At 34.9% G+C, this 12,590-nt stretch overlaps 5 protein-coding genes across 5 annotated transcripts; 4 read left to right on the top strand and 1 right to left on the bottom strand.

Annotated features, from left to right (window-relative positions):
- Nucleotides 1-757: 757 nt before the first annotated feature.
- Nucleotides 758-1,866, top strand: LOC100185372 (eukaryotic translation initiation factor 3 subunit J-A-like). The gene has a single exon (XM_026837607.1). It carries the CDS (start codon nucleotides 888-890, stop codon nucleotides 1,587-1,589), a length of 702 nt encoding a protein of 233 aa, XP_026693408.1. The 5' UTR covers nucleotides 758-887; the 3' UTR covers nucleotides 1,590-1,866.
- Nucleotides 1,625-4,725, top strand: LOC100182909 (eukaryotic translation initiation factor 3 subunit K-like). Its single transcript, XM_002131330.4, has 6 exons — nucleotides 1,625-1,966; nucleotides 2,571-2,669; nucleotides 3,078-3,273; nucleotides 3,509-3,575; nucleotides 3,912-4,115; nucleotides 4,583-4,725. The coding sequence occupies exons 1-6, from the start codon at nucleotides 1,914-1,916 to the stop codon at nucleotides 4,618-4,620; spliced, it is 657 nt and encodes a 218-aa protein (XP_002131366.1). The 5' UTR covers nucleotides 1,625-1,913; the 3' UTR covers nucleotides 4,621-4,725.
- A 668-nt stretch (nucleotides 4,726-5,393) lies between these two features.
- On the top strand, nucleotides 5,394-7,370 carry LOC100178187 (protein-L-isoaspartate(D-aspartate) O-methyltransferase). Its single transcript, XM_002131386.4, has 2 exons — nucleotides 5,394-5,518; nucleotides 5,802-7,370. The coding sequence occupies exon 2, from the start codon at nucleotides 5,827-5,829 to the stop codon at nucleotides 6,520-6,522; it is 696 nt and encodes a 231-aa protein (XP_002131422.1). The 5' UTR covers nucleotides 5,394-5,518; nucleotides 5,802-5,826; the 3' UTR covers nucleotides 6,523-7,370.
- On the top strand, nucleotides 7,337-10,801 carry LOC100180557 (coiled-coil domain-containing protein 169-like). Its single transcript, XM_002131405.5, has 6 exons — nucleotides 7,337-7,476; nucleotides 7,815-7,916; nucleotides 8,139-8,286; nucleotides 8,677-8,766; nucleotides 9,838-9,968; nucleotides 10,386-10,801. Exons 1-6 carry the CDS (start codon nucleotides 7,406-7,408, stop codon nucleotides 10,486-10,488), a joined length of 645 nt encoding a protein of 214 aa, XP_002131441.1. The 5' UTR covers nucleotides 7,337-7,405; the 3' UTR covers nucleotides 10,489-10,801.
- On the bottom strand, nucleotides 10,799-12,054 carry LOC100175877. The gene is made up of 3 exons (XM_026837612.1): nucleotides 11,830-12,054; nucleotides 11,196-11,342; nucleotides 10,799-10,904 (listed from the first exon to the last, which is right to left on the bottom strand). The coding sequence occupies exons 1-3, from the start codon at nucleotides 12,029-12,031 to the stop codon at nucleotides 10,843-10,845; spliced, it is 411 nt and encodes a 136-aa protein (XP_026693413.1). The 5' UTR covers nucleotides 12,032-12,054; the 3' UTR covers nucleotides 10,799-10,842.
- Between the last annotated feature and the right edge of the window lie 536 nt (nucleotides 12,055-12,590).

The raw sequence follows: 12,590 nt of genomic DNA, 5'->3' as shown, positions 1-12,590 counted from the left end.
GCAGCGACGAGCCTTGAACCCATTACCTAATGGTTACAGGCAGGCACGCTAACCACTACGCCACGGCGCCGGACGGCTGAAAATTTGAAAAGTGCCCTCGAACAACTGTACATAAGCCATGATGCAACAGTACGTGATTCCTTCACTCTGACAAAGGCGTTTGTTACGTTTGAGATTTTGGGACCAAATTTTGTTACCACCCAATACTACTATGTTTTAGACACACCGTAGGATCATGTGAGAATATTGTAAGAATAGAAAGCACACGTGTTGTATTTGTATTATAAGTATTTCGTTATTTGAAATAAATTAGGTACAAATATATGTATAGAATAATTCTAAGATGCATGTCGATTCGATAGGTATTTAATTTTCTGAATATACAAGTATTATTTCGTTCATTTTCCACTTTATAATGATGTACCGGTTAACGTAATAATTAAAACTATAGAATCAGAATTAGAATACATTAAAAGTTTTACTGTTTGCACTATCTAACGGATATTACTACGGTATATGTTGAATTGAAACCTTTGTTTAAATCTCTTTGGTTCACTCCTATCAAATCATTTAAGACATTCAAAGTTTTTACCATTATTGTAAAGTAAGTTGTCTATAACTTTATATTTTATCATATCCATATTTTCTGGAATCAAGCTTGTTAAAACAGTCTTACAGTCTACTTCTGTATACTTATAGATGGCATATAAGTTTCAGTAGTTCTAAAGTGTTTTTTAATTTTATGTTGTTTATCTACAGACTATAAATATACTTCGCTAGCTCAGCTTGTTAAGCCGTTACTGTTCCATCTTCTGTAAATCTATCAGCAATATTGCCATTCGTTTCAACAAGTCTTTGTATATTAGCAACTGAGAAGTGGTTTTAATATGGATGATTGGGATAGTGAGAACTTTGAACCTGCAGACGTAAAGTTGAACAGCGATAAATGGGAGGGGGAAGATGAAGAAGATGTATTGAAAGATAATTGGGATGATGAAGAAGAAGAAAAAGAAAAAGAAGAAGAGAAGCCGAAGGTGGAAGTGAAAAAAGGGGGAAAAAAATATCTCCAGATGAAGTTGAAAGAAAAAGAAGAAGAGAAAAAAAGAGAAGCTGAAAGAAGAAGGCAGGAAGAGGAAGAGAAGACTCCAGAGGAGAAGATGAGAGATAAACTTCTCGCTCAGAAGTTGGCGGAGGAATCTGACATGGCGATGACAAAAGAGTTGTTTACGAAAGAAGAAACGACGGAAACTTCGGTTTCATTTGGGGATTATAACCCCAGGACGAAAGCAGATTTTATTGAATTCGCCGAACTTATAAAAACAAAGCTCACATCCCTGGAGGAATCTCCACATTACGCATTCTTGGTGGAAACCTTGGTTAATTCCTGTACGGTTTGTTTAAACCATGAAGAGATTAAGAAAATCTCCTCATCTTTAAATGCATTGGCATCAGAAAAGTTAAAACAAGAAAGAGCGAAAAAGGGAACCAAGAAAACTCAGAAAGCGAAACTTGGTGGAGGAATGAAAAGCACAAGGAACGATGCAATGGAAGACTTTTCATCTTATAATGACTTTGACGACTTTATGTAAAAACATATTAACTTGTATTTTGCTATATAGAGAATACCATCATGACTTAGCACTCTAGTAGCTGCAGCACCATAAATATTTGTACTAAGATTTGTTCAAATGCATTTGTATATAGTAAATTATATGGTTAACTTTGCCTCTGCATGTTGGGTATTACTGGGACTGTTTTTGTTGAGGTATTTGCAAAGATATTGTTTATGTAATTTGTGGAATTTTAAATCGTTTTCCAAAGTTTCGGTGGCTATGCTTTCGTCTCAGTGATGTCTTTGATTTACAGTGTTCGTGTTGACTGTAGATACATAAATAGAGTCTGTAACTGCAAACATGGGATCTTCTGATGCGAATAGGATTGCAACAATGCTGAAGGGCATTGACAGGTTTGTTTAACTTATTTTAGAATTAATTTGATGGTAACTTAAACTGTACATAAAACAAACTGTAAGAATACTTTATGAATGAATGTAACTGCAGATCTTGAATGAATGTAACTTACTTTATTCTCGCGTGGCCAGAAAACGACAGTCGTTATAACACGGGTTTAACACCTTGTGCCAGCTTAGGAGTTACCATGTATGTTACTTTGTGGGTGATTATTTTTTTGGATTTTTTTTATGTATGGCTGTTAATTTGGACAAACCATTAGTGACGACTTTGTTGGAGCAATTGCCGTTAAGTGTCTTGCCCAAAAACACATACCCCCACAATGGTAGCAGCGACGAGCCTTGAACCAATTACCTTTGGGTTACAGGCAGGCGCACTAACCACGGCGCCGGTCATCTTATAACACTGTTGTTCTGTTTTATACCCCTTATGTCCAATGTTGATTTGGTCTACAGGCAAGGCAGCTAGTGCAGTATGTTAACTGTTATACATGTTTGCATTCTTGTTAAATATTCGAGATATTTTATAAAAGCTAACAAACACCAAATCACTCTTTCTTAGTTTAGTATTTATATATCTTATAAGTCTTCTAATCCACAGATACAACCCTGAAAACCTTGGTGAATTAGAGCCACACGTTAAACAACAGTTGGCCAACAATACATATGATTTACCTGCCAATCTTGCTATACTAAAACTGTGAGTAGTGATTAATAGAGCATTCAGCTAGCCATTGTTTAAATAACTTGTGTGTTTTAATCTAAGTGCGCAACTACAAATTCTTGTAAACCACTTTTACCATTCACAAATCAATTGCTGTGAAAGTTAGCTACATAAAGTTAAATGCGGCGTTTTCACCTAAGAAACCTGGGTGGAGTGGGTAAGAAGACGAGAAAGAATAAGTGTAAAGTATAAATTAATGGATGCTATCATGCTAGTAGCCACTCCTATTAAATTTGTTAACATGCTAAGCAATAACACATACGTCATACCCACCACCCTAATTTAAACTGTCACAAAAGTTTTTCACTGGTGATGATTAGTGTAAACATGAAATGAAAACCAAGGTAAACATGCAATGAAACTCATTTATAATATCTTTCACAGATATCAATTCAATCCATCTTTCTTCCAAGTTGACATTGTTTGCGGCATCTTGTTGAAAGCCCTCACATCCCTGCCAAGCGCTGACTTCTCGCTATGCGAATGTTTGATTGACCAGCATCACCACGAAGACCAACAGATTGGTCGTCTTATATTCCTTCATCACCTCCTGGAGACTTGCGACTTCAAACTATTCTGGGTTTAAATTTATTCGAATATGTACCTTTTTAATTTGTCAAGTTGCATAGAGCACAAAACACACATGGTGTATTCTAGTTTTTATTCATACACATCACGCTCACTGTCGAGTTATATCATGGGTGTCTCTTATACACCAGACACACATAGTGTATTCATACACCTAACGCTCACTGTCAAGATATAACATGGTTGTGTTCTGGTAACATACACTAACTATAACTAAATATTCCCAGAGAGAACTGAGTGCAACACCAGAGTTAACTGAAGGAGTTGTTGGTTTTGAAGATTCAATCAAGAAATGTGAGTTAACCTAGTAGTTTACTAATATGGTGTGTGTGTCAATAGTTGTTTGTAATAGATAAATAATGTGCACTTGTGTTTTGTGCGTTCTTGACTGTGGGTCCCTTTAATTAGTGCATGTCCGCTATGTCCAAAATATTCACTACATAGTGGACATGCACTAATTAAAGGGACCGCTTGCCTGTGTGTTCTTTTCAATACCAATGTTTTTTCCATATATACAGTTTTTGGGATGTTTGCTATTGTAAGTAGGTAAAGTTTTGTTTTAAATAGAAGATTAGGTTATAAAATATATAAAAAATGACCCCATGATTATTAATTGTTGATCCTTTTCAGTCATCTGCCGCACAGTTTCAATATCCTACCAACGCATCGGGTTGGAGGAGTTGCGATCCCTCCTTGGTGATCTGGGAGATGAAGAGTTGAATCGTTGGATCAAAGTTAACGAATGGTCGAGATTGGACGGTGACCTTGTGTTTGTTGCAAACCAGGAAGAACTTGTAAAAACGAGGAATATCGTTGATAAAGTCAACTTCGAAAGTAAATCTTGAGTTGAATGAATTAATGTAACATATATGTCTTTATATAACAGGACAACGACAGTGTAATAACATAGTTGTTTTGTTTCATACACTTCATTTCAGCTTATGAGTTACCATGAATTTGACTTATTTATCCTCGCATGGTGGGAAAAAACAGTCGTTATAACATGGGTGTTCTGTTTCATACACCTTGTTCCAGCTTACAAGTTACCATGTTTGTAACTTATTTATTCTTGCATGTTGGGCAACCACAGTCATTATAATGTTTCATGTTTTCCGCTTATAAGTTACCATGTATGTAATTTGGGATACTAGATTTAGTATTCGACGCCGCTACTTTTATAAGTGTATCTGTTCATTGGCAAGATACCTAAAGAAAATTCGTATTTTGCATGTGTACCTATTAACTACTACCGAAATTTTGTGGCTAATATAATTAGAGCTCATTTACTCTTTTCATTTCAGAAATTCAAAGTGTCATGTCATCTGGTATGGCTACTTGAAGAATTGGCCAGTTCTTGTTCATTTTTGTTGAAATTGTGGGAGATTGCGAAGACATGTCTTAGATAAATTGTGTTTTTGAAATAAAATAGTTGTATAAAGAGAAATAGTATTACGTGATAGGGTGCAGTTGCATTGCAGATTCTGTATGCTTTTGCTATAGCGTTAGGTAGACTCTCTCGCTTTTATTCATAAAACTAAAGTATATGGTAGTTTTGGTTTTGATGGAACCCCCTTTCATATCAGAGTCGTATAAACACCGAGTAGTCCAACTGCCGTCTATGTGTGTCCAAAATAGAGCAAAAGTGGTGACTTTGACAATGGGTTTAAACGAACTTGTTAAGTTTTGTTTGTGTTTTCCTATTGTGGGAAGGTGTAAAACAGCTTCTATTTACCTTACCAAACATTTTTTAGAAAAAATGTATAAATTTAGCCGCATTAAATGACTAAAATGTCGCAAATCAACCGCTTCTAATTCTAATTTTTGACTTTTTTTGACACAGAAAACAAATAACACATGTTTTTTACATTTTTCAACCTTTAAATTTGTTTTTGGGCCCAAGTTTTTCTGTAATTTACCGAAAAACATACATTTTCCCTATACCTACTGTGTTATTTTGGACCCAAATTGCCGTTCAATTTGTGTTTTACGTAACAATGGGTTGGACTACTCGGTATTTCTATGGCTCTGTTTCATATGGGTAAAAACGACGTCATCAAATTTAGTTCGGCGTCACGCTGTTAGTATTCTGATGACGTCATAGTAGTAGCGAGCGCCGCTGTAGAGCTAGAAGAGATCGCAACAGGAGTCGTGTGACAGACATTCCGACTGCTGTTTACAAACTACACTGTAACAGCGAGTGCAGATTCGTCGGATATTTGGACAACGCGTGGTAACAGGTAACGTGCACAATAAGGTTTATCTGACTTGTGTATCGGAAAAAAAACTGTTAAATGTAAGAAAAGGAAATTTGGGTATATTGTATTTTTGTATATACATCATTAAGTGTATTCTGCTTAAGAAAGATTGGCTCGTGTTTTGTATGTGTAACTGTGTTTTCTTGGCCTGAACTGCATAAAATTTGTTTTATTTTCTGTTTTAGGAATTACACATAGAACTGAATATTTGGCACATAAGTTAATTTGTTTAAAATCCTAAAATGACGTTTTTATTTTGTATAAGGTTGGTGTTATTCATAATTTGTACAATGGCGTGGCGCTGTCATGGAAAAAGTAACTTGGATTTAATTAACAACCTCAGAAAAAATGGAATTATTACCCATGATGCAGTTTATGAAGGTATGAAGTTGACGGACCGGAAATTTTATGTTTCAAGTGGGGCATATAATGACAGTCCACAGTCTATTGGATACCAGGCTACTATAAGTGCACCCCACATGCATGCTGCAGCTTTAGAGGCGTTACATGATCAACTTACCAGAAGTGAGAATCCAACAGCATTAGATGTTGGGTCTGGTAGCGGATATTTAACGGCTTGTTTTGCGAGAATGATGGGAGATAATGGGAGAGCTTATGGGATTGAACATATTCCAGAACTTGTGAATAAATCCATTGAAAATGTAAACAGAGATGACTCAACTTTGATTACTTCTGGGAGGGTTACTTTGAAAAAGGGGGATGGGAGACTGGGTTATGACCCGGACAATAGAAAGACAGAGCTTTATGATGCAATACACGTCGGAGCGGCTGCTTCTCAAGTACCTAGGCCTTTACTTGAACAATTGAAAAAAGGTGGCCGACTTATTTTGCCCGTGGGAGAGCCTGGTACAACACAAGTATTTGAGCAATGGGACAAAAATAATGTTGGTGAACTTACCAAGAAAGAATTGATGAAAGTTGTTTACATTCCACTTACTGATAAGCGGAAACAGTGGCCAGGTTGAAAGGTCCACTCATATACAAGAAGTTAAATCGAAAAACCAATATTGGTTTTGTAAACCAAACAGTCTTTATTATGTCAAACATTGGATTGTGATGTCATAGAAGTGGAGTGTCAGGTTCCAGAACTCAACTGTCTTGCTTTGATGTCATAACAATTGCCCTATTTATCAATTCTATTATTTAAGTCTTTATTTTGTGTGATAAATATTAAAGTTCTTTTAGGTTGGAGTAAAGTTAAGAGTATATTTGGTATAGGCCTATATAAGTTCAGCAAAACAATATATTATTATGAACTCTAGCTACAGTTGCTAATTTTAAGTATATTGGTTTATTTAATTTATGCATGAACTAATTACTCACCCATAGCGTATGTATTACAGTGCTGAATTATTTTTGTTGCAGCAAATGTATATTTGGCTAATGTCGATAATTTAAAATCCTGACTTTTATGCTTTGTCGCTTTTTGGCAGTTTATGAATATTTAGTTGAATGAATGGATGTTGTGTGTAACTATGATAAAATGGTTCTGTTTTTCTTTTAAAGTAATACCAACAAGAGAAATATTTTAAACTCGTATTAATCAATTGGGATGTAAGTGTTACAAGTACCAAGCTCCTGGTCTTAACACTCACTTTTGTCTCATCTAACACTGAAGATGGTGCAGTTTCAGTTAATCAACTTTAACCATCCTTTGTGTTAGATGAAACAAGAGTGAGTGTTACGTACCAAGCCTTTACTAACAACAGCCAACTATACAAACATTTTAAGAATTTCTTGACTAAGACAACTATAGAAGTATAACTACTGTTTAAATTTAATTTATTCAATCAGAATCAGATATTTATACCAACAGGAATATTAGTTTTTTTGACTGTGTAGTTAAACATGGAGAGAGGGATGGAAGATTATTCATTGGAAGAAATGGAAGCCGAGTTGGAACATGAACGACAAATGAAGTAGGACATGATGTACCAACTATGTGCTAAATTGATAGTAGCTACTCCATATATGCAAACCTTTTTATACAAACCTTTTTCTTTTAATATTCTATATATATAACCTTTTTATTTTATATGGTCGAGACTGAGAGGCAAGGGAAAGTTAAGATCTACAGTTTGTTACAATTTTTACCTGATTAAAATGGTTGTAAAATTTACTGATTAATTCAGTGTAGAAAGTTTTAAGAGGGCACTGATTCTTGAACCCAGTATCCTCTAGTTTGATAGCAAGCATTATAATCACTGTTCCATGGTGCTGGCTCTTTCTTTCTGACATTATATCTTGAATTTTGCAGAAAGATGTTGGATCAGTCGCTTCTTGGTTTAAAAATAACAGTTGAAGATTTGGAGAAGAAATATCAACAGATTGATGAAGAAGGGAATGAATGGAAAACAAGGTGGGAGAATAAGTTTGAACAACTATGTCTTAATCCGACTATGACGTCTCTGGTGTGACTCACTGAACACCTCATCCTTTTGGAATAAGTCTCTATAATATTGAGTGTCTATAAACTGCCTCCATGGGGTTTAGATGGTAGCACCCTGGGTAATGGGCCTGTGGTTATTAGTCTCTTGTATAATAAAGCGGATCATTCTTAACTTCATTTTTTTTCCCCCAGATATGAGACTCAGCAGGAGATGAACACACAGCTAGAGTTGCAGATCAAAGACTTGAAAGAGAAATTGAAACCGAACCATCGAACCAACAGCAAGAACAGGAAAGACCAGGTTCCGGTCTCCGTCAAAAACATGGAAGGCCTGAGTGAGGTGTGTGGTGATAATTATTATGCTTAACTTATATGGCAGTTGCAGATGGTAGCAGTTACAGTTAAACCAAACATCATACAGTTTACAGGAATCCAGGAGGCCCACCCAATAATCAATAATGCATATGTACCCCTAATAATGCTGAAGACACCCTCCCGTCCCTCCATAATAAATATTTCACCTGTCCCTTGAATTCGTAAATTTTAAAATGCCTGAATTATTGAACTATAAAGGGGGGAACTCCAAAAATCACAATACACCACAACATATGCGCATGGCATACAGAGAAGCATATAGGCATGTATTTTCACCTAATAATTATGTCTGTCCCCCACACCAGCCATTGTGTTTTACTGTCCCATTTCATCCTTTACTTTGAATATCCAACAGAGTGGTTTGAAAGGCCTAATCAAACAAATGGAGAAAGAAAGATCAAGTTTACAAAACCAACTACGAGACTTGGAGTGGAGGTTGGACCAGGTTTGTAAAACGTATTCCTGTGTTTAATAGCAACTTGTTTTCGGTGCCAACTCTGGTCTATTGTGCCTCAGTTTTATTTTCAATTTATGTGAAAGCAATTGAAATGTATTCTATGCCCATTTAGATCCGCATAGAATAGAAAACAGTAGTAACTAGTAAGTGTGCATATATGTTTAGAAGTAAAACAATGTTCAAAATATGACATATAATAGCCTATATTTCAATTTCATGTAATGTGTAATCTGGGAAATATATTAAATAATAAAACACTGCATTATATCAAATTTAATTATTTCAACTTGGATTGAATTTAAAACACCAAAAAGTTTAATTCATATTAAAACTTATTCAAGTTTCACCCCCCCCCCCCACATTGTTTGTATTGCACCATCTCCATTGTTGGATAATACTGATGGATTTCTGCTAATACCTCATAAGTGGGTCTGTGGGTGGTCCATTGTTCATTATACTCACAACTTTGGTAACTTATCATAAAAGTCATAATAAATCAACAAGCCGAAGCCTCAGTACCACTTGGCTTATTCAGGGTTTACAATTGTTTTCTTTACACCAGCGCTTATTAATAACTATTTTTATAACAACGTTAACTTTATTATAAAATGAGCATAAATTATTGGGGGAATTTAAAACTTATTTTGAACAAGCTTTTATAAACATGTAATAAAAACTTTTTTGGCAACTTAAGCAAATTTAATACTAACTAATAACTAAAGTTTGGGTTGTAATCTACGGCCAAGAACCACACGTTCTGACGTAAAACAATGCCGGTGAAATTAATTTAAATCAATAAGCCATTTTGTCGTTAACTGAAAGCTCTTATGTTATTTTGTATTTTATGCTTTTTTTGCAGACACTGACGATTTAGACAAAATATATATCTTTAATACAACAATTAGTTTGACTTTTTTGTCTGTTACATTTTCGTAGCACCAGGTCCTTACTATATTTCACTTAACACTGATAGTTTAAGTATACGAGCACCAGATCAGGGTTAGATTTGCGGAATTTATTACAAGTTATTATCTTACCGATTATTGTCTAACATTGTAGGAATCCAAGGCGTTATACAAAGCAAGTGAGGGAAGGAAGAAATATTTGACGGAACTTGCCGATGCTGAGTTTAGACTTGATTCTTATATGAAGTTACAAGCCAAGAAACAAGCACAAAAGGAGAACAATGGGTAATCCATATGGCTTGTTATTTGTATCTAGGTATACCGTATTTATATTTTATTAAATGTTGTTTAAACAAATGTTATTTATTTATCCTCACGGGGAGGGCCAACGGCTGTCGTCATGGCATGAGTGTTCTGTTTTTTTCATCCACTTCCCACTTGCAAGTTAGCCATTATGTAACTTATTTATCCTCGCGTGGCGGAGTGATGACAGTCTTTACAACACGGGTGTTGTTTTATACACGCTAACAAGGTACTACATTTAATAATTTGGGTAAATGCTTGCCCAAGCATACATACTCTTACAATGGTAGCAGCATTGAGTCTGGTACCTGTATCCTCTTGTCTAGAGGCAGGTGTGCCAACCATTGCGCCAGAGTGTAGAAATTTTAGCCCAGAATAATATTGTTTATTTCCTATCAGAATAAACATGCATAAGAGGATACTACCCCCACTTCCAAAGAGGGTGAGCGTCAATAAGCGCAATATACAAGAGAATAGAATTCCTAGACGTTTCCAGAACTAATACTTGCCAAAGTTGTATATATCATGTACATCTACTTATTTTATATCAGTGTTTCTAGTGTAGCTGATAAGAATGTAGTTAACAACTTAATAGCGTTTTTAAAGCTTATTATTAGTTGCTAATGTTTTCTAGTTTAATTCCATCCACTAGGACCTTTTTATACAAGTTTTTTATACTTTAAATATTTTTTCTATTCTATTTCTACTACTGCACTTTCTCTACCATCCTTCCCACTAATGTCAATCCTTGTTGTCACCACTGTGTATCGAAGATACTTTGCACAACTCACTGTGAAATAAAACACATGCACTCGTGGTCAAGTAAAGTTTATTCTGCAGAAAAGTAAAGAAAAGTTTAATGTGATCTGATAGGTTTCCATTTTTTAAGGAATTCCGGGTCCCCATATTTTGTTGGTTCTGTAAGGAAAGAGAATAATGTTACTTCTAACTTTAGAGCTATTGACACTGAGTTACTAATTGCAGATTTATTTCTAATTAAACTAGAAGGATTATCCACCAAGCTTTATCAAAATGCAGGGGAGGGAGTGATAGTTTGAAGTAATATCCTGTGGAATTTTACCTCATTTGCTGTAATAGCAGCGTAGAAAACCTGGCCACCCTGCGTTTGGTTCCAGTCAGCCAGTACATATGTTGTATTTTTTTATAATCTTGACATTAAACCGCTAATTTAAATATTAAGTTGATTACCAATTGTTTTTTTGAAGTCTCCTTTCCTCATCATGGCATATTCAAGTGAGAATTTAAACTTTCCAAAATAATATTGGTTGAACGCCCTCGTAATGTAATATCCTGTCCATACACCAAGTGTGGCCAGGAAAAAGGTTTTGTACATGCCTGTAATACAACACAAGATGAAATATACATTATTTCAATGACTCATCAAAATCTTAGCAAAGACATCAAAATAATCTTCGGAATTACCATAACAAAGATTGAATGGAATACAACAGCATAATAAATGTTGTTAATGCATAATCCTATGTAATTCGATAACCACAACACACACATACTAGTTTAATCTGTAGTTAGTAGTAACATGTCAGTAAAATATTATTCTGCAGTAGTAGGCCTACCTGATAAACATAAAATGCAAGCTGTAATATGACATATGTTGACGTATTTAACTATGGTTACCTACCATTAAACGGATTAGTAAAGTGACTGTGAAAGGACGGCTTGGTTCATATCTAAGCTTAGTAAGGTCAAAATACCAGAGTGAAACTTTTATTTTTTTGTGTGGAATATTTATCGTGATAATTTTTTGCGGGATTTTTCTCTGGAATAAATTTGTTTACGCGGAAATTTAAAGAAAGTTGTTCACCTGCTGATGCATTTTGCCTCTTTACTACCATAGTGTACAAAGGTCCACCCACTCCAACCATACCCAGTATAATAGATGCATTGTTTAGTATGGGGACAGGATAAGAACATTTACGGAAATCGTTCAAGTCGACTGCCATCCATGATTTCATAATATCGAAGCCAGTTGAAGGAATTGCCTTCTCCCCCCATAGTTTAGACATGGTGCACCTCTAACTGTGATCTAAAAAAAGTGAATACAAAATTTCGGTGGTTATAGGGTAAGTTCATATTAAAAGCAATCATAGACAATATTGGTAAAGTGAAACGAATGGTTTAGGTTGAATAAAAGTGATTTTTTGCTAATGGTCAAAATAATGCCTAAAATATAAATTACAGTCGCTGCTATACTAAAGTTTTGTTATAAAAACATGCTAAGGATAAAAATTTGATCGTTTTTGTCTATTTAATCAACTTTTTCGACCTTTAGGTCTTAGCTTAGCTCCTTAATATTTATTAAAAGTTTTCGCGCGAATCAGTGTGAAGTTACCGACTGTTAAATATTTTCATACCGCTTCATGTAAAAAGTCAAAATATCTATTTGGGGTGAAAAGTTATTTATTTTAAATGCCATTTACACAATATTTCAAAAATTCTACGCTTTACTTAGATTACAGCTTTTATAAATAACGTTTGACTTTTATTTAAAGTCATGATAAACTAAATATGAAGAAATCATATTTTAATGACTCATCAAAATCTGAGCAATGACGTCAAAATTAC

This window comes from Ciona intestinalis, chromosome 14, assembly GCF_000224145.3.
Source record: "Ciona intestinalis chromosome 14, KH, whole genome shotgun sequence".
Taxonomy (NCBI): domain Eukaryota; kingdom Metazoa; phylum Chordata; class Ascidiacea; order Phlebobranchia; family Cionidae; genus Ciona; species Ciona intestinalis.
Note: the sequence above shows the minus strand (reverse complement) of the source record. Positions and strands in the feature narration are given on the sequence as shown.

What these genes read in the sequence shown, in the direction of transcription:
- LOC100180557 (XM_002131405.5), top strand. Translation starts at nt 7,406, where the DNA reads ATGGAGAGAGGGATGGAAGATTATTCATTGGAAGAAATGGAAGCCGAG. An exon ending in GAACATGAACGACAAATGAA is followed by an intron (nt 7,477 to 7,814) that starts GTAGGACATGAT and finishes TGAATTTTGCAG; the next exon opens with AAAGATGTTGGATCAGTCGC. An exon ending in TGGAGTGGAGGTTGGACCAG is followed by an intron (nt 8,767 to 9,837) that starts GTTTGTAAAACG and finishes CTAACATTGTAG; the next exon opens with GAATCCAAGGCGTTATACAA.
- LOC100185372 (XM_026837607.1), top strand. Translation starts at nt 888, where the DNA reads ATGGATGATTGGGATAGTGAGAACTTTGAACCTGCAGACGTAAAGTTG.
- LOC100178187 (XM_002131386.4), top strand. Translation starts at nt 5,827, where the DNA reads ATGGCGTGGCGCTGTCATGGAAAAAGTAACTTGGATTTAATTAACAAC.
- LOC100175877 (XM_026837612.1), bottom strand. Translation starts at nt 12,031, where the DNA reads ATGTCTAAACTATGGGGGGAGAAGGCAATTCCTTCAACTGGCTTCGAT. An exon ending in GAGGCAAAATGCATCAGCAG is followed by an intron (nt 11,343 to 11,829) that starts GTGAACAACTTT and finishes GTTGTATTACAG; the next exon opens with GCATGTACAAAACCTTTTTC. An exon ending in AGACTTCAAAAAAACAATTG is followed by an intron (nt 10,905 to 11,195) that starts GTAATCAACTTA and finishes CTTTCCTTACAG; the next exon opens with AACCAACAAAATATGGGGAC.
- LOC100182909 (XM_002131330.4), top strand. Translation starts at nt 1,914, where the DNA reads ATGGGATCTTCTGATGCGAATAGGATTGCAACAATGCTGAAGGGCATT. An exon ending in GCGACTTCAAACTATTCTGG is followed by an intron (nt 3,274 to 3,508) that starts GTTTAAATTTAT and finishes AAATATTCCCAG; the next exon opens with AGAGAACTGAGTGCAACACC. An exon ending in TGAAGATTCAATCAAGAAAT is followed by an intron (nt 3,576 to 3,911) that starts GTGAGTTAACCT and finishes GATCCTTTTCAG; the next exon opens with TCATCTGCCGCACAGTTTCA.